The 18093-nt window shown below is 40.4% G+C and overlaps 1 protein-coding gene and 1 long non-coding RNA gene across 2 annotated transcripts in view; one reads left to right on the top strand and one right to left on the bottom strand.

The window, feature by feature from the left end:
* The first annotated feature begins 365 nt into the window (after positions 1 to 365).
* Positions 366 to 16433, top strand: ttll6 (tubulin tyrosine ligase-like family, member 6). Its single transcript, XM_079492862.1, has 17 exons — positions 366 to 503; positions 1330 to 1488; positions 4706 to 4861; positions 5100 to 5137; positions 5324 to 5442; positions 5582 to 5712; positions 5890 to 6046; positions 6223 to 6366; positions 6539 to 6624; positions 6964 to 7189; positions 7539 to 7717; positions 8613 to 8801; positions 9342 to 9507; positions 11470 to 11769; positions 12124 to 12186; positions 12935 to 13157; positions 14799 to 16433. Exons 3-17 carry the CDS (start codon positions 4707 to 4709, stop codon positions 15080 to 15082), a joined length of 2460 nt encoding a protein of 819 aa, XP_079348988.1. The 5' UTR covers positions 366 to 503; positions 1330 to 1488; position 4706; the 3' UTR covers positions 15083 to 16433.
* Positions 9311 to 18093, bottom strand: part of LOC306915519 — a 38528-nt gene continuing 29745 nt past the window's right edge. The window contains exon 5 of the long non-coding RNA XR_013788835.1: positions 9311 to 9424. This is a non-coding gene — a long non-coding RNA (uncharacterized lncRNA). The remainder of the gene's footprint in view (positions 9425 to 18093) is intronic.

The following is an 18093-nucleotide window of genomic DNA, read 5'->3' as shown; positions in this document are numbered from 1 at the left end:
CGTCTTCTTTAATCTGTATTCTGTACACGGTATACACACCTGCTACAACATCCAGAAATGTCTGGGCCTCTACTGTAACTGAGTAGTACTAGTAGTGAGTGACATGCATCACTTAATATTATTATTAATTGCTCGCCGTGTACCGCCCGAGCCGAGGTACTTATGTGGCGCATCAGGTGTAAACGTTCATCCACTAATGAAATATGAAAGAGGACCAAGAGGACCACATAACTTTGTAATGGCTGACTCAACAGCCAATCAGAGCAGATAGATTTCCAATCTCTAAGATTGTGATTGGCTGAAGAGGTTGAATGGGGAAGATCCAACTATACGTGAACCTGAGGGATGCGTGCGTGCGTGCGTGCCTGCGTGATGTCTTGTTTATACTATAAAACGTGGAGTGTCTTCTGTTTCAGACCACAACAAACAACAGCCCGCATTGATCAACGTTACTGTCTGGAGCCTTGAAGCAGGGGGACACACGCTAAAAAAAATCCTCCCCGGTAATGTATAGTTCAATGGTTGCTGATCTTTGTAACGACAAAACTATTCTAAATGCTCTAAATCGCTTTCGCTACAGTAGGCGTTCTGTCACCATAGCAACAAACAGCCATGACGGAGTCATGCTTTAGCTGCATCGCAAGTTTGTCATTTTCAAATATATTGACACGTCCTACTCCTATTACATCGAATTCACAAATTCGATGTAATAGGACGAATGAAGCAGGCTATCCTTTTCCGTAAAATGTAAACCAGACATAGATTATTGTGAATATGTGGGACATTCATCAGGGATGGTGCCAAAATTAATCATTGATTGGTTGATTGATTGAAGTATTTATTAACAGTATGCAGAATGCCAACAAAACAGGGCAGGGTATCATCTTGAGGTTCTTTTTTTAATTCCCCTATTCCTTTATCAACATTTTTTTATTTCTATATACCCAAACTCTGTGCCTTCAAATAAAGTTCTATTACACCCCCAGTTTAAATTAACCTACTCCATTTCAACTTGGCATGGAGGATAAACCTAAAACCTGTTCACGTGTAAGACACGATACTCTTGTGGGTTTCAAGCAGCACAGATTTTAGTTTAACAGGCACGAGTGCTGAAAACCACTTCTCTCATTTCAGTGAACAAATATGGGGGATTATCACTCTTCACTCACTCCCTGCTGAGTCTGCTGTTCATTTTCACTCCCATCATGTCAAAGGGGATCAGGTGTTGATGGGTCACCTGAGCCACCGCTGGGTCTGCTATGAGAGAGTGTAAGTCAATCTGAACCAGGCCACCCTCAGTGATGATACAAATGTACTCTTTTGTTAAAGACCAGGAGGACCGATATGTGGCTTGTCGGCTGTCCTGAGAGTACTACGGCAATCGCTACAGCTTCTATGAGCTCTTCAGACTGAGGTTGCTGCTGTGAACACGCAGGATGAGTTGCAAGGGGCGATGGTCAGCATCTTCCATATGAAGGCTTAACACAAGTGAGTACAGAAAGCCATTCTTCTCATGCGATGATAGTGAACAGACGCTTCAGCAAAAAAAAACAAGTAGAATTTGAAGTTTACCAGGCCTAGGAGACATTTTTTTTATTGATTGAATACTTTAATCAGAAATGTAAAGAGCACGAGGTACAGTCAGACATTTAGGCTAAAAGGATAATGCAAAAAAAGTCCTGGGGACTTGTTTCTATTGCAGGCATCATCTGTACCAATGCAGCCAAATGCAGGTACATTTTTACTGTATCCATCCACATTCAAATGTACTTTTGCAGGTTACCAGCCATCATGCAGAAGCACCATTTTATTGAAAACAAATAATCCTAGGTTTTTCAGTTCAGTTTATTTGCACTAGACAGACAGACAGACAGACAGACAGACAGACAATAAATGATTATACAATTAGTACAGTATACATTCTTTTTTCTTCTTCTTATGAAGAACAAAAAAGAAAGAAAAAACAGACAAAAAGAAAATCCTCAATCTCTCCGACCCATACTGCTCAGACATCGCATAGAATAAGGTAGTAAGATGATGAGATACTGTCATGGAAAACAACATCAGAAATGATGATGATAGACAGTCAACCACACCATTAGGTGCTTCTACTCAAATTATGGACAAGGGGCAGCCAAACCTTATCAAATTGTCTCTTTCTTTTTAAGAACTACCGTATCCTCTGAAGGTGAAGTGTAGTAGTGTACTAGCCATTTCATTTAGCCAATGTTTAAATGCAGGAGCCTCCTCCTTTTTCCAGTGTGTCAAAAAAAAAATAGACCATATGAGAGGAATGGTCCAATAATCCAATAAATGTCGCTTTACATAGATTGATCCAATATCTCTGTATGCGAGGGAAAGGGGCGAAGCTGTGAAGAAGATTTGCATTCTATTTGTCACAGTGCAAAGAAGTATCTGGGAATATCTTTTGTAGTTTTGATTTGGAATAATGGAGTCTATGAATGACTCATCTGAAATTTGAGTCCCCAACTCATTTTACCATGCCAGCTTAACTGTAGTAATGACTTGTAATGACTCAGAGATGTGACACCTTCACATCTGGTTCTACATTATTAAGAAGAAACTTATCTAAAGATGAAGGTGATGCTCTCGCATATATAAATCACCAATTGTGTGTATACCCAAGCCCTTCCACTGCGTGCAAACGTGTCATCAAGTTGGGATGGTGGAAACGAAGTTATGTCTTGCTTACAATTTTTAATATAAATGAGCAATGTTTGAAAAACATTTCCCTTATTATTGACAATAATGAGTATTAGCTAAAAGGGGGCTTTCTTCTTGTAAAATAATGCAATAGTCTGGTGAATTTTGGAATCCATCTGCCACTGTAAGCTATAAAAGTTTAGCATCTCTTATATCTATAAATGCACCACATCTCTGTCTGAAAGATTTCACGTAAATTGCACACTGCATTCATGATTTGAGGCTTTTTGTTTAAAACGGGCCAATCCTGCAAACTTTGAAAGCCAATGTTAGCCAGTTTGGATGGAATATGAAATATCGGACAGATCCGTCTTGAACACATGACTATAGAGATAGTGTGTAACGATTTGCGGGATTTTTGGACAGAGTCTGGAGGAGTAATATAAAAAAATGTGTATTTCAAAAGTCGGCCTCCTGGTTCTGGCCGTTCTGGAAAATTTAGGGCAGAGGTTCATCATTGACATCCAGGGAGTGTGTGTGCAAAATTTGGCACCGACCAGGTTAACGGTGCCAGAGGTTAGCTGGTAACAGACGGACGGACGGACGGACGGACGGACGGACGGACGGACGCACACTCACACAGACTCACACACACACGGACGGAGTGCAAAACATACTCTCTCCCCAGGCCTTCGGCCTGGTGGAGACAATAAATATTATATATTATTATACATTATATTATACAATATTATATTTGTTGTTTTACTCTGGCAGTCATTGGTTCTTATCAGTGTCAGAAAATACTGAGGTGTCATTAAAGCAGCAGTTGTTGTATCATGAGGAAGGTCCTCAGAGACATCCTATGACAACTCTTGTAACTCTACCCATGTTGAGGTTAACGAGGCATCGCGGGTCTCACAGCCCAATGCAAAGCTAAGTTCAGGGCCATGCAGGATTATCCAGATCACTGGATCAGAATACCGTTACCTGGCACCCAAGCCTCCCACAGCCTGGGATGTCCCGCTGTACTGTATTGTACCATCCCTTCCCCCAGCAATCTCCTGCCATCATTATCAGCAATTAGTGGTGGCTTGACCTTCACCCTACAAGACACAGGATAGGGGGGAGCGGACTTCTGACTCACCAGTATTGACAGTCCAAGAAGGCTTATTGACCATTGGCATTTAAATGGCATTTAGGTAAAATATCCAAAGCCTTTACACGACAGCTTTGTACCTACATAATATTTGGTTGCCATTTTTTACTGCATCAAGTTTGTGATTTCCCAAATTAAAAGAGAAGGGCAGAAAAATATTTAGTTGGAACTTAAGTATAAAGAAAAGTGGTGAAAAAAGAAACCCGCCAAAAAAGAGTGCCAGTCAGTGTCAGTCACACCTGGTCGATCCAGGATTAATATCAGGTGACAGCTGTGCTCAGGCTTGTGTTCTCCATTATCTCACCACAATGCGTGTTGATCATTTGTGTGCCCGTCCTGCCACAATAACCCTTGAATGAACAAGTGACGGCACACTGACAGCCAGAGCACTCACCTGAAGAGAGAAATGGAAACGGAAACACGATTCCATGTGTGCAGCAACATGTCTTCTGTTCTCTCCGATTGGATTTCAGGACGATGGAAAGCACTCCCATTACAATTTAAATTTGACAATTTAGCATTTATCAGACAGTCTCATCCAGAGTGACGTATAAGCGCAAGATCAGAGTAAATGGCATGAACCCTAGTCAATAAATGACAGGGTAAATGCCTGGTCAAGTAAACAATTAAGTGTCTAACATGCTTTCTAATTAGTATACTTTGTGGTAATTTGTGGTCAAGCAAACGGTACACAGACTCATGTCTTTTTAATAAAACATGAAGTAACCAACATACCTCTGCATAATACAACTAGCATTTTTTGCGAGATAGTGCTCTGCATGCCGGCGTTCAGGTCCCTGTATACATAACAATAAGCATTAAAAACAATTCTTGAGCAACACAAATATTCACAATATTGCATATTGCAATATTGCATTCCTCCAGCATGGGTCTTCCTGTGGAGAGCCCTGAAAGAGACCCCGAAGATGATGCGTACAAGTGTGAACAGGAGGGAGAGGGAGAGCGGAGCGATAGCCAACCGGAAACCTGCGCCCACACGCCGCCAATCACAAGCAAGAGGAAAAAGAAGAGGAGGAAGAGGTACTTTCACAGGCTGAATGCTCCTATTTTAATTTGATCTCCCCAATGCAAAGTCCTCTGTCAAAATCAACATTGAAGATTTTATGATTGCAATAGTCATTTTTGATTTTCTTGCACTGAATGTTTTTGTTGTTGTCTTTACCTGCCTCATTCTTCATGTGATGGGAGAGGAGAACATGATCAGGGAGGCCTGCGTAGCACATGTCTGTCCCTCTCTCTGTCTCTTCTCTTCCAGATGACTGTGGATCAACCTTGACAACTGTAAATATGAGAGTGGTAAGTTCAAGTGACAGGATAATATCTTTTTTTCCACAGAATCTTTTGACAGAACAATATTACGTACAAAGTGATTGGGTATTTACAGTAATGCATTTCTCTCTTGGACATTAGACACACCTTTTTGTTAAAAACTTTACACATAGCACAGTAAAAAATAATCTTCCACATGTTTGTTTCTCCCAGTGCGGCGCGCTGCCCGCAGATATGGCCTGAGGGAGTCGTTGGAGTGCGAGGACTGGACTCTGTTCTGGACAGACTGCTCGGTGTCACTGGACCGTGTGAAAGACATGAAGCGCTATCAGGTTCGTTCCTTCACTTGTACACAATACAGATATATTTCATCAGGCCATCTTGTACAGTAGGAACCGAAGTGACACAGGTAGGTGCATTACATGTCTGTCACACCGAAACAACAATGTCTTTGCTTTTCTACTATTGTAGAAAATCAATCACTTTCCGGGTATGAGTGAGATCTGCCGCAAGGATCTGCTGGCTCGAAACATGAACCGCATGCTGAAGCTCTTTCCCAAAGACTACAACATCTTCCCCAGGACGTGGTGCCTCCCTGCAGAGTGGGTTTTCACTTTTTCATCTATTTTCTATGCCTTGTTCAGATATCCAGTGACCACAGCGGACATTTTGCTCTTATGAACTACTTGGGGTATAGGAATGATGTAAGAGCAAAATGGCTGGCATGTCAATAATATGGTCAGTAGAACCTCAGCATCACACCGTTTCTTTCTCTCCAGTTACAGTGACTTTCAGGCTTACATCAGGGCCAAAAAATGCAAGACATACATCTGTAAGCCAGACTCAGGCTGCCAAGGCAGAGGCATCTTCATCACCAAATCCACCAAAGACATTCGTCCTGGAGAAAATATGATCTGCCAGGTTTACATTCCTCGGGTGAGGGTCACGCATGCACGCGCACGCACGCACGCACGCACGCACGCACGCACGCACGCACGCACGCACGCACGCACGCGCACACACACACACACACACACACACACACACACACACACACACACACACACACACATGCTGAGGCTTAACCATGCTCTTCGTTCTATACCCCACAGCCATTAGTGATTGATGGATACAAGTTTGACCTGCGCATTTATGTGTTGGTCACATCATGTGATCCCTTCAGTATATTCATGTACAAGGAGGGACTTGCTCGCTTCTGCACCACTCACTACAGTGAGCCTGCAAGTGGCAATGTGGTAAGAAAGAATACTGCAAAATACACTCATGAAGACTGAACAATAAAATGCTTGTTGACTGACCAGTATTAAAATGAATAAAATCTAATCTAACAATTATATAGAGCTGCGTGATGTACAGTACACACTTCATATCTATGATTAATTTCTTCTCACCTTTTATCCACTTTAGGAAGACGTGTGCATGCATCTGACCAACTATGCCATCAACAAGCACAGCGAAAACTTTGTCCGTGATGACGACAGCGGCAGCAAACGGTATAGGACCGACCAGTGCTCCTCCTGGCTCAGTTTCTGGGATTATTAGAGCTGTAACACAGTGGAACCCCCAGGGGTCCTCAAAGGGGTTCCAGGGGGTCCCCAGCTAAATGTGTTGATATAGCATTACAATCAGTTAATCACAATTTAATAATTTGGCTATTCAAATCCAATCTACAAGCTCACCAAAATCTTAAAGAAAACATTTTTTAATAATAAAACTTTTGTTCTCTTCTGGGGGTCCTTGGCTCAAAATACACGTGAAAATGTTTGAGAACCACTATTCTAACATACAGTCCCATTTCCTCAGTCTTTCTCGTTTTTTTTCCTTCTTCCCAGCAAGCTGTCCTCACTTAACAAGCAACTGGAGTCCATGCACTACAATACAGAGAGAATGTGGAACGACATCGAGGACGTTATCATCAAGACCCTAATCTCTGCTCACCCCATCCTCAAACACAACTATCAGACCTGCTTCCCCAACCACGCTACTGGCAGCGCCTGCTTTGAGATCCTGGGCTTCGACGTGCTACTGGACCACAGACTCAGACCCTGGGTGCTGGAGGTGAAAAGCTTTGAAAATGTTTGAACCTGTGCCCAAAATATGGACACCATGTTGAAAGTGGTTTATGGATATTAGAGGGAAAAATGTACTGAAAAAAAGACAGTCAGAGAGAGGGGGGATGAGCACTACATAAGCTAGAGGTGAACCCATGATGTGCCTGTGTGGTACGTGCAAAGACTGGCTGAGTGAGTACACAATGACCCTCTTATGGATATATCAAATCATTATAGTAATAGTGTATCTGAATATCTCTGTTTGTGCATGCGTTCATCATACATGACATGTTATGTAGGTGTACCGTATATGGGCTATACTGTTTACTAATTTAATATGAATCTGTGAATGTTAGGTGAACCACTCCCCAAGTTTCACCACTGACTCTAAGCTGGACCGAGAGGTGAAGGACGGCCTGCTGTATGACACGCTGGTGCTCATCAACCTGGGCGTCTGCGACCGCCGCAAGATCACCGAGGAGGAGAGACGCAGGGTGAAGGAGAGGCTGCAGCAGAACCGCTCCAGAGAGGACAGGTAAAGCTTACCTACAGTAATACTGACTCATTTGTTTTCTCCTTTATTTAACAAAAAATAACATTATTTCCTAATGAAAATAAATGTGCATCCTGGACATTCAACACTTAACCAGAACAGGGATGCTAGGGTTTCAACTGGTTTTAGTAGTTGATTGGGGGTGGCAGGTGAAATGGTGCCAAATAGAGGCCTTTCACAGAATGTTTAGAATGCGTGCCCAATTATCCTCCATGTTGGGAGAAAAACAATGGTTGCTCTGGGCAATACTAACGTTGCCGGTTGGATGTGTGTTGATATAAGAGATTGTGTTTATAAAGGGCAGAGCCTGCACACCACAATAGGTACAAAACCTTTATTTGGCTGACAACGTCATCATTGTCAGCCAAATAAAGATTTTTTTGTATGTACATGATGGTGTGCGGACTCTACCATTTGTAAACTGAAGCCTCTTTAGCCCAGCACCCACCACCAGTCGATGTGCATCAAGTTCCCTTTCTTGATATAAGATATTGACATAAATATATGAATTTGGGGTGTAGCAGACATTTTTATCCAGAGTGACTTACAATAAGCAAGGTGTTTTGTGAACAAGTAACATTGGAACAGTAATGTTTTACCTTATCTACAGTACCACTTCACAGACATTTGGCATTATCGTTTTAAGGTAGATACAGCCATGTGGAAGCAAGAATACAATGAAAAAATGACTGCGGTATCATAAGGTTAAAGTTATTATTAAGATTAGCTTAATTATTGTTAATTATTGTATGATGATGATGCATAAAATGAATCTCTACTCCCCCTAGTGGTGTAATCCTGGAATGCCATTCAGGGCAACCTTGCATATTATAGACAAAGGTTTTGAATAGATTTTTTTTTGTTGATTACCTCCCAGATGCTTGGAGCTGCGCCAGTCACAGGCAGCCAGCGTGGAACAGATGGAGAGGTACGAGGCCAAACATCTGGGAGGATTCAAGAGGATTTATCCCAGAGAGGGAGGTGAGAAGTACGACAAGTACTTCAAACACAGCAGCTCCCTCTTCCAGGAGACCGTGGCCTCCAAGGCCAGGGAGGAATGTGCCAGGTACAAGCAGTAAAAGTCCCTGCAAATTCATATGATGAAATATGAATTAGTCATTATTATCACATACCGATGTTGAAAGTAAAACTCTGCATCAATTACTTACAACTATGTTCATATATGTAAAGCACTGGACAATTAGCCAAATACATAACATGTCACTGTCAGGCAGAAACCTTCTATCTCAATATTTAAACTTGATTTTTGTGAATTGTCCCACATGAGTGTTTTGCAAAAGTAGAAAAAATAGAAGATTTGAGCCTGTAGATCAGATATTTTTCTCAATTGAAAATTAAAGTAAATATGTGTGTCTGTGGGTTTTATAAATATTTAACGAATTAACAATATCTTGTCATTAAATGATAACTACATTAGATCCATTGAAACATTTTTTTTCTTCCATTTCCTGAAAAGGAACAGTATTGGACAACAAAGGATTAAAGTATATAAACCCTAACTTCACACCACAGACAGACATACAGGCAGGCAGGCAAGCAGCCAGACAGAGAAGCTAGCGTTTATCTGGTGTCATCATGTGTGCAGGCAGCAGCTGCAGGAGCTGCGTCTCAAGCAGGAGAAGGAGAGGGACCAGACGGGGAGTCGGAAGAGAGACCTGCAGGGGGAATCTGCAGGGGAGAGAGTTAAACCACACAAATCACCAGCAGCAGGGCAGCCCGACAACTCCCACTCTGAAAGCCAGCCTTTCACGGTGAGTCTGTCACGTTGGTGTTGTTGGCCCTGCAAAACACCAGCTCCTTGTCTGACAACTAGGTTCGCAGAACACAACCCCTGGGTAATACAATATGGAGTGTGTTTTTGTTTTTGTGCCAATTATAGAATCAATTTTTACACTCTCAATGTTTTTTTTTATTTAGAAAATAATCAAGCCATTCCAAAAACAATGTCCCCCTATTTCCGTGATGTCCTTTTTCAAGTGCTCCCAGTCTTGTTGGGAAAAGACTTAGGATTCAGTTTGATTACAGTTAGTCCAATGTCTCTTTATAGTTCTTACTTTCTCCACCTTCTTCAGATAGTATGTCTCGTTCCCTGTTGATTTTGCCTCATCCAAGTAAGACATCACATTACAGTGGTGTATACTCCCAGTAAGTTTAAATTCTCCAGAAAACATCACAAAAACAAAAGTATTTTCAAAGATAAATACCGGTAACACCATTTTGCCAGGGAACTTCCATATTTTGACTCAAAAATTATATTCCTGAGGCTCATACAATATAGTGTATTGAGCTAATAATTGAAAATGTTACCTTTGTCAGATAGCCCTATTAGTTAAAGTTACTAGTTGAGTTACTTTAATTAAAGAACATAATTGTGTGTGTGTGTTTGCGTGTGATACCGTTTCTAACTTTGAATTATAAAACATACAGCAGACAAAATATCACAGAGGATAAAAACACAATAAAGCGCTAATAGGCTTATTTACATTGTTAGGAAGGGAAGGAACACAGCATTACAGTTTACTGGTGTTTGCAGGCTTTGCACAATGAATTTTGTTGTAAAAAATCTATGCTCAATCACAGATTGTTACATTCTTATTTCTGTATGGCATCTGCTCCTCACTGTATATCTTTGCTAAATAGGTAGTATTGACAAGTATTGGAATAATTAGTAATTTAAAATTACTAATTTAATTTACTAACTAAAAGGAGGGCATAACAAAATCTAAAGCTAAACATTGTTACCAAATGCAAACACAAATACTTTGCCTTTTACACGATAACCAAGGAAGGTATTACTGAAATAAAACTAAAGGAAAATGTTTATATTTGTTAGTAAATGTAGGCTATTTCTTTCATCAGATTTCCATGTCTGCTAGTGCTGCTGTTTTAAGCAAATAAGTCGAGCTGCCGTCAATGATTTTTGTATTGCAGTGTCAGGCTAAGACCACAAGAGGGAACCAAACATCTTTCCCATTTCAATCCATAGACCGTGACCAAAATAATGTTCCCATGATTCAGCTGACGTTCCGGAACTAATCTTGGTTATTCCTTTTTGTAATGGATTCAAGTTCCTTAAATGCACGTTATAATTTATTTGCTGTAGTTAATACCACATTAATATGATTTAATAAATAATTTTGTAATATTCAAAACATATAATAAATAGGCTATATAGGCAGATAGTTTCTACTCTATAATACACCACATATAAACACTGCATTCAATATCAAACAAAAACATTTGATATTTTATTACTTTTTGTAAAATGCATCTCAAGACCGTATTCTCTCATATTTAAATTCATGACTAATAATTCATAATGTGTGCTGGTTTTCAATGACAGCAATTTAATACATGGGGGTTAACCATTGGAGTTAACATGAATTCCGGAGATACCTATAAAGTAATCCAGTAAATCCTTCATCTGACGTTCTTTCATGAATCATAATTAATGCCCTACTTCATCATACAAGAGTGTAACAGAAGTAGTAAAAATAGCAGATACCTGCATGCCATTTTCACTATTAGGCCTACATAAAAAAGATTCTAATAACTGTTTTGGACATACAAGGTTGCCAGCCAACAGCGATAAGTAAATCTATTAAAGCACTTGTGAAGTGAAGTCTCTCTCTCCCTTGGCACCTCTTTTGTTTGTCTGCATGTCAATATTTCTCCCTCTTTATTTCCCTCTCTCTCTCTCTCCTCGCACTCAGCTCCCCACAGTGTCCAGTGTGACGGTGACTCCCACAGCCGCCGTAGAGGACTCTGAGGAGGAACGGAACCTGGAGGAGAGGCGAGAGCAGGCAGAGAAGGAGAGGGAGGAGGAGGAGGAGAGGGTGAGCGGGCTGCTGCAGAGGGAGAGGCTGCTCCGAGAGCTGGGGGTGGTGGAGCAGGTCTACCATCTGCTTCATGGTGGAGGTGGAAGAGAGGACGGCACGGGCGACACCGAGGCCTGCAGCGCCTTGTCCCACCAGCACCATCAGCAGAGCCCTCGCAGACCTCAGCGGGCCAAGGTAAGGACATGTAACATTTCCGTTGTGCTGCAGGGAAGCCGCTTTACGTCAGTTGTTTGTTTGAAAGGTTTCATTCCATTTAGAACAAAACAATTCTCTATCCAGTGTTTTTATTATTATTATTATTAATGTAGGTGAGTAGAGTACATCCTCTTTTTTTTTCTTTTTGGACTAGACTCCAGAAAGCTGAGAACTTCAATAATGTCCAATCATGCCTTTTTCTTGCCAACGTTCATCATTTTTTTCATGAAGTTGCCATCTCTTTGGAATGAGCCAGCATCATTGACAGCACACTCAGAGAGACATGTTACTGATGGAATGCCATCTGTGTGTTTTACTGTGCTGTCATTTCAGTTAGAATCACTGATAGACTTTTCCCGGAGGCCCAAACAGCAGCACTGCATTATCCAGCAGCAGGTATCTCACCACAGGCCATGGAGAACAACAAACTTTTTAACCAGTCAGATAATGTATTATTTTTAAAAGGATCTGGATTGCTGTAAAGTAGAAAAAATAAAATCAAGATTGAGATTTTGTTGCCCTATAAAAAATATATTTTAGCAGTGTCATATGCATTTAACCAAACAATATGGATTGCTTATAGAAGGAAAACATAATCATAATTCATATTTTGTTGCCCTATATAGAAAGCACTTTATTTATCTGCACCATGTAACTTTCCTCTTCTACCCCGGATTTGAACCTGGTTTCTGACCATGTTTCACCATTAAGCTAATAAAGCCGACCTGCTTGCTCAGGGGATAAATTGAATCTTGACCATCAGGTCTAAATCTGTGTCAGATCCTGTGTCTACAGTAGGTGAGACATGATCTTTGACACAATATAAATGTGGAACAGTAGGGAGACCAAATACAACCATCCCAATTATGAGTTATGAGTATTACTCTATCATACATATTGGACAAAATTACATTTTATTAATTCAAAAGAAAGTTACATAATGAGGCTTTAACTGAATTCTTCCTCGTTTTCTTTCCCCAAAAATGGTTTTGTTTTTGTCACGCTGCTATATTTGGTTATTACTAGATGTATCATAATTAGGGGCTACATGAATTTTCATATGAACACATTTGACGTATATAGTACCTTTTTTATTAGAACGATAAATGATTTGAGTTGTGTCTCAATCTGTGTAACTCTCTAGGTTCCCCCAGGGGCCAAGCCAAGCATGCAGTACATCCACTCCCACATAAGTGTCATGAGACCTTCCTCCAGCGCTGTGCTCCACCAGAGGAACCTGACAGAATGTGCCATGAGCCTGCAGTGCCTCCTCCCTGCAGACGAGCGTCTGGCGGAGCTCCCCGGCCGCAGCAGAGCACCACATCTCAGGAGGATCAACAGCGCCCAGCGAGGGCCCCCCTGGCCAGGTTAGCAGCACACCTCCGTCCGCACTGTTGTTTTTGGCAGCAAATTTAGATTTTAGTTTTAGTCATAGTCTCTTGAATAGTTTTTAATTTAGTTTTAGTCACCTGGAATGTCTTACTGTTAGTCTAGTTTTAGTCGACTAAATATCATAGGATTTTAGTCGACTAAATCTACAGTTGATTTAGTCGACTAAAATGTATTTTGGCGGGCCTTGATGCCGTCGTAGTAACTGTTTTTACACTTGCTGAAAATAGCTGATCTACCATGCAACCAAGTGTAAAATGACTTATACTGGATCTCTTGTCCACTAGTCCCTTCCTAACATTTTAGTCTAGTTTTTATTTGTTGACGAAATTGTAAGTATATTTAGTCTTAGTTTTAGTCATCATAGCTTAGTTTTCATTTAGTTTCCATTTAGTTTTCGTCAGTGGAAAAAGTAGAACATTTTTCGTCTTAGTTTTAGTCGACGAAAACAACACTGCTCCATCCGCATTCCGCACTGCTCAGTTTGAATTGAACTTTGATAAAACCCGCTGACGGGTGGAAACCTCCTACATGTCCAAAACGGTGACTTCACAAGCTCTTGTTAATACTTTTTCATTGGTTCAATATTTATAAAATCCCACACAGACTTATAACCACTTTCACTTTGAGCAAAAATAGCTGATCTATAAGGCAAGTTTGAATTGTAGATCATCTTTTTTTTGCTATTTTTGTGTGACACTGTAGTATGAAGTATAGGGAAAAACAAAAACATAAAAAGTTCAAATATGGAGATATGGGATTTCTGCACGGTAGGAACAATTTGTATACTCTCTGAGTTACAGACCATTACAGGTCCATTTGGTTACATTTATAGTCTCTCAGTTACAAATAGATAAATTAACACTCACAATTTGACTGTATAATGTATATCCTGCACATGTCATATGGGAGGGTGGGGGGTTCCTTTGAGCATGGATGAAGCCTGGTTATACTGGCCACACAGTAAAATCCACCGTATGAATTGAACTCTGGAGTAACTGAAGTATGTGAACTCAATTAATATGGAACAATAATTGTTGTTTTTCATACATTGTGACAACTGTCAGAATTAAATTAACACAGGATATTACTGTTGTTAATTACCATCAATGAGGTGAGGTTTATTTCCCCATAGTCACTCCCAGAGTTAAATTAAGACTCAGGATTTTACTGTGCCCTATCAGTCATTTTAGCAGAATAACTTCCACCAATTGGGATTTTTACTATATTGTATACAAATAAATTTGACTGCTACAAAAAGAAGCTGAACCTTCTGCAGCAGAGACCTCAATGTAGAACCCTCTCTTTGGCCACTAACCTCCAGCTTGAATGCAGGCATTAATTCAACTAAAAATAAAAAAATGAAATGGTTTGAGGCTTTCCACACATCTTAAACCACAGACTGAAAACTAAGACGCAGCCATGGACCAATTTATTGTGCCAGGTCACGTATATTTGAAAGCACTGCATGCGTTCCCAACCAATGTTACACACGCAGCCCTTCATGGAGTATTCCCAATGGTAATTTAATAATGTGTCTGTCTGTCTGTCTGTCTGTCTGTCTGTCTGTGTGTGTGTGTGTGTGTGTGTGTGTGTGTGTGTGTGTGTGTGTGTGTCAGTGAGCAGCTATTTGCAGGCCGTGCGGCAGGGCTGTCTGAGCAGCTCCTACACGGAGACGCGAGCACGGGTCAACAACGCGCTCCTGCAGGGGGGCCGGCCACACGCCGCCGCTGGCACGTCCCACCATGACCCCAAGGCCCTGCAGAGCCTGTTTGTCATCTCCACTCCGGCCCCCCTGGTCAGGAGGCCTGGCTACTCTCACACCACCACCACAGGCCACAGCAAACCCTCCCGCAGAGCTGCCCCCCCGGCCCGGAGCAGGGTCCTGTACGGGGAACAGTGACACCATGCACCGCCATGCACCATGCACCTCCAGACAAACTGGAGCTTATTTCAAAAACACAGCTGCCTCACTGTAATACCAAGAGTGTTTAAAAGCCTGATATATGTTGTCGTATACGATGGCTATAGCGAAAATATCTGATCAACAAGCTCACAGTGCGGCTGTTTTCGCGAATTTTGCACAATGTTTGACCATTTTCACCTACGTGCCCAAAATTGGGACACCAATATTGATGAACCTTGGCGTGGTTGATGATGCAAGTTTCTTTATTAGGAAATTAGTGGTTTGATGAACACTCTTGATGTGCATTGTCACTTGTGGAGTCTAATGCTGCGTTCACACAGATATACTAAATATGCCAAGATTACAGCATAATTTGTCACGTTGTTGCTTTGTAAAATCGTTGCCCACACGGTCGTGCCGTCATCAAGCGTGCGTCCGTAGTGACGTCTTTGTAGCTTTGCCTCTGGAAGTTGAACCCAGCTCAGCTTCAATGTGTAGCTTTGTAGCTTTTACAGCAGCTACAAATGTCGGATGCGTCTTTGTATCTTCATGTCGCTGGCTTCCATTGACAATGAATGGTAGACTGTATCTTTGTATGTTCATGCATGTCACTGGCTTCCATTGACAATGAATGGTAGACTGTATCTTTGCATCTGCCCCGTGTGAACGCAGCATGAGAAAGCCAGCTCCTATAAATCATAACACTGTCACAAACTGCACCATGAGTTTTATGATGATGTGTTTAACTCATTCTTAAAAAGACGGAGCAAGGCCTTATATTATGAAAATATAGAAACAATTGTGCCTAATAAGTGTTGCTTGGTGCTTGTAAGATATTTTTTTATGCTACTGTTGTCCCTGACAAAATATGTGGAGACTTAAGGGTCCATCTTTAAACTCTGACTTAAATCAACACTCCAGATTTTACTGTGTACGAACAAAATTATTATGACATTTTGACGATTTCCATTCAGACAGGATAATATCTTGTTAAGTGCAAAGCTTTGCGAACCTTCACTATGTGCCAAATGTTGGAAGAAAGGCAGGAAGGGCTGATGATGTTATGGCATGTGTCCAAATTGTGTACATTCTCTTTAAATTCTTCTGAACTTGTTAAGCTGCCTGTGATTGTGGCATTTTGCTTCAGGTGTTTTAATTGACTTCATGAATGCAAATTTGATGTGAATCACATGAATTATTAACATGAATGTCACAATTAAACATGCGTAGAGGGACTGTTTTTATACATCTTGCACTTTGCAGAGGGCATTTGTTTTGGGAAATTAAAATAAATATCATAAAATAGTTTTATGTTTTCACTAATGGTCAATAAAATAGGTTTTTGCATTTCGAATGTGAATCCACATCTTTTTTAATTGTATTTTTTTTGATAGGCCTATATCCTATCTTTAGGCCTATATTAATTTATTTTAAAATGAGAACAGGTGTAATCATGAGGGTGTGTGCGTGTGCGTGCGTGCGCAAGAGAATGACCGAGTGTTTTCTTTTTTTTAACTATTTTTAACCATTGTTTTGGACACTGAAGCAAAACCTCAAGTCCTCAGCCTATATTGGACCAACATTCAAGCAGATTTATTTTTAACTGAAAAACTAAATGTAGACTATTTTTTTTTAATGTTTTAGGTTCATTAATTCCCTCAACAAACATATTTGAACAACAAATCACGTGACAATAACGAAATAGTGTGCTAACTAAACTAATTTGCCGACAAAACAGCCATGCAGCTCAACCTCAATTAACTCCACACCTGACATAACACATGTTGTCTGTATAGTGAGACGGTTAAGATATGTCTCAATATAAATCGAGACTATATAGGCTAATAACGGGTTCAAATTCAGTTCAGCTAAACTCAATTGGGCCTGCAAGCGCACTGGAAACTACACAATAATGAACGAACTTGAAATATTCAGAAAACAATCATGCTTGGCCCTGGAAAAAACACCTCGTCTTTCGGAAAAATATACACACATAGGCCTATGCCTACCGGTATTTATTTAATATACGTTTTTCTATATTTTAAAGACATCAAATATTCCATTTAATAAGATCAAATTAAATTAATTGTTTCGTTGGATCTTTTTTCTTCCCTATATGACTGTATAAAACATTAAATTACATTTAAATAAATAAATGCCTTATTTTATAATGAATTGTATTACAGCTTGTTAACAGGCCTATTGCTATACTTTTTTTTCCTCGTTCGGGAAAATAGCAAAAACATATTCACTTGACACTTTGTCAATTCACCACCAGTGCTTCCTAGGGAAATCTAAAGGCTCAACAAAAGTCTCAATAGGCGGGCGGTGTGAGCTTTATTTAAGGAATTTATGGTTTTATTGCGTCCATAAATGTCGGACATCGTCGTTGTTAGTGTGAATTAAACGGAAGATGCTCAGTGCAGACCAACCTACAAAAGGAGCGGTTAAAAACGAGGAGTAGCCTAAATTAGAATATATGTTCATATCATGAGCAGAATTGCATCACTATACTTGACTACAAGTTTATTATTTTTTAAAGGTATATTCTTATGTGGAAAAACAAATCCTGCTTCATGGACATTGAATTTGAACCTTAAATTGGCCGATCGCAAGTAACACAATCAGCCTACAATTTCCATCTTTCACCAAGGCCTGGTACGGACGGTCAATGCCAACCTGATCTGCATTGATTGAAAGAACTCGCCTATAGGCTACTTTTGGCGCTTACTAGCTTAGTACTCTTCCATGGAGGGGACTTAATTGTCTAAAATGCCATGTCTATAAAGTAGGCTATTTGAGTAAAGAGAGAGTAAAAAAAACTCACTTAAAGGCAACAGACTATAGGCTACTGCACTTAAATTATAGTAGGCCTATAGGCGCTATACCAGACGTCTACAGTCTATACAATCTACACTAATATAATTCTGATTTGGACAATTATTTAATTTGTTTTCAGTGAGCTAAATGTTTATGATCGACTAAATGACGCCTATATATGCACGCAA

The sequence above is a fragment of the Electrona antarctica genome (genome assembly GCF_951216825.1).
Source record: "Electrona antarctica genome assembly, chromosome: 22".
NCBI classification, from domain to species: Eukaryota; Metazoa; Chordata; class Actinopteri; order Myctophiformes; family Myctophidae; genus Electrona; species Electrona antarctica.
This window is presented reverse-complemented; position numbering and strand designations above follow the sequence as displayed.

Bases quoted from the DNA above. Each gene is read 5' to 3' on its own strand.
- ttll6 (XM_079492862.1), top strand. From the start codon at position 4,707: ATGGGTCTTCCTGTGGAGAGCCCTGAAAGAGACCCCGAAGATGATGCG. The intron at 6,367-6,538 runs GTAAGAAAGAAT...TATCCACTTTAG, and splicing joins AGCCTGCAAGTGGCAATGTG to GAAGACGTGTGCATGCATCT. The intron at 8,802-9,341 runs GTACAAGCAGTA...TCATGTGTGCAG, and splicing joins GCCAGGGAGGAATGTGCCAG to GCAGCAGCTGCAGGAGCTGC.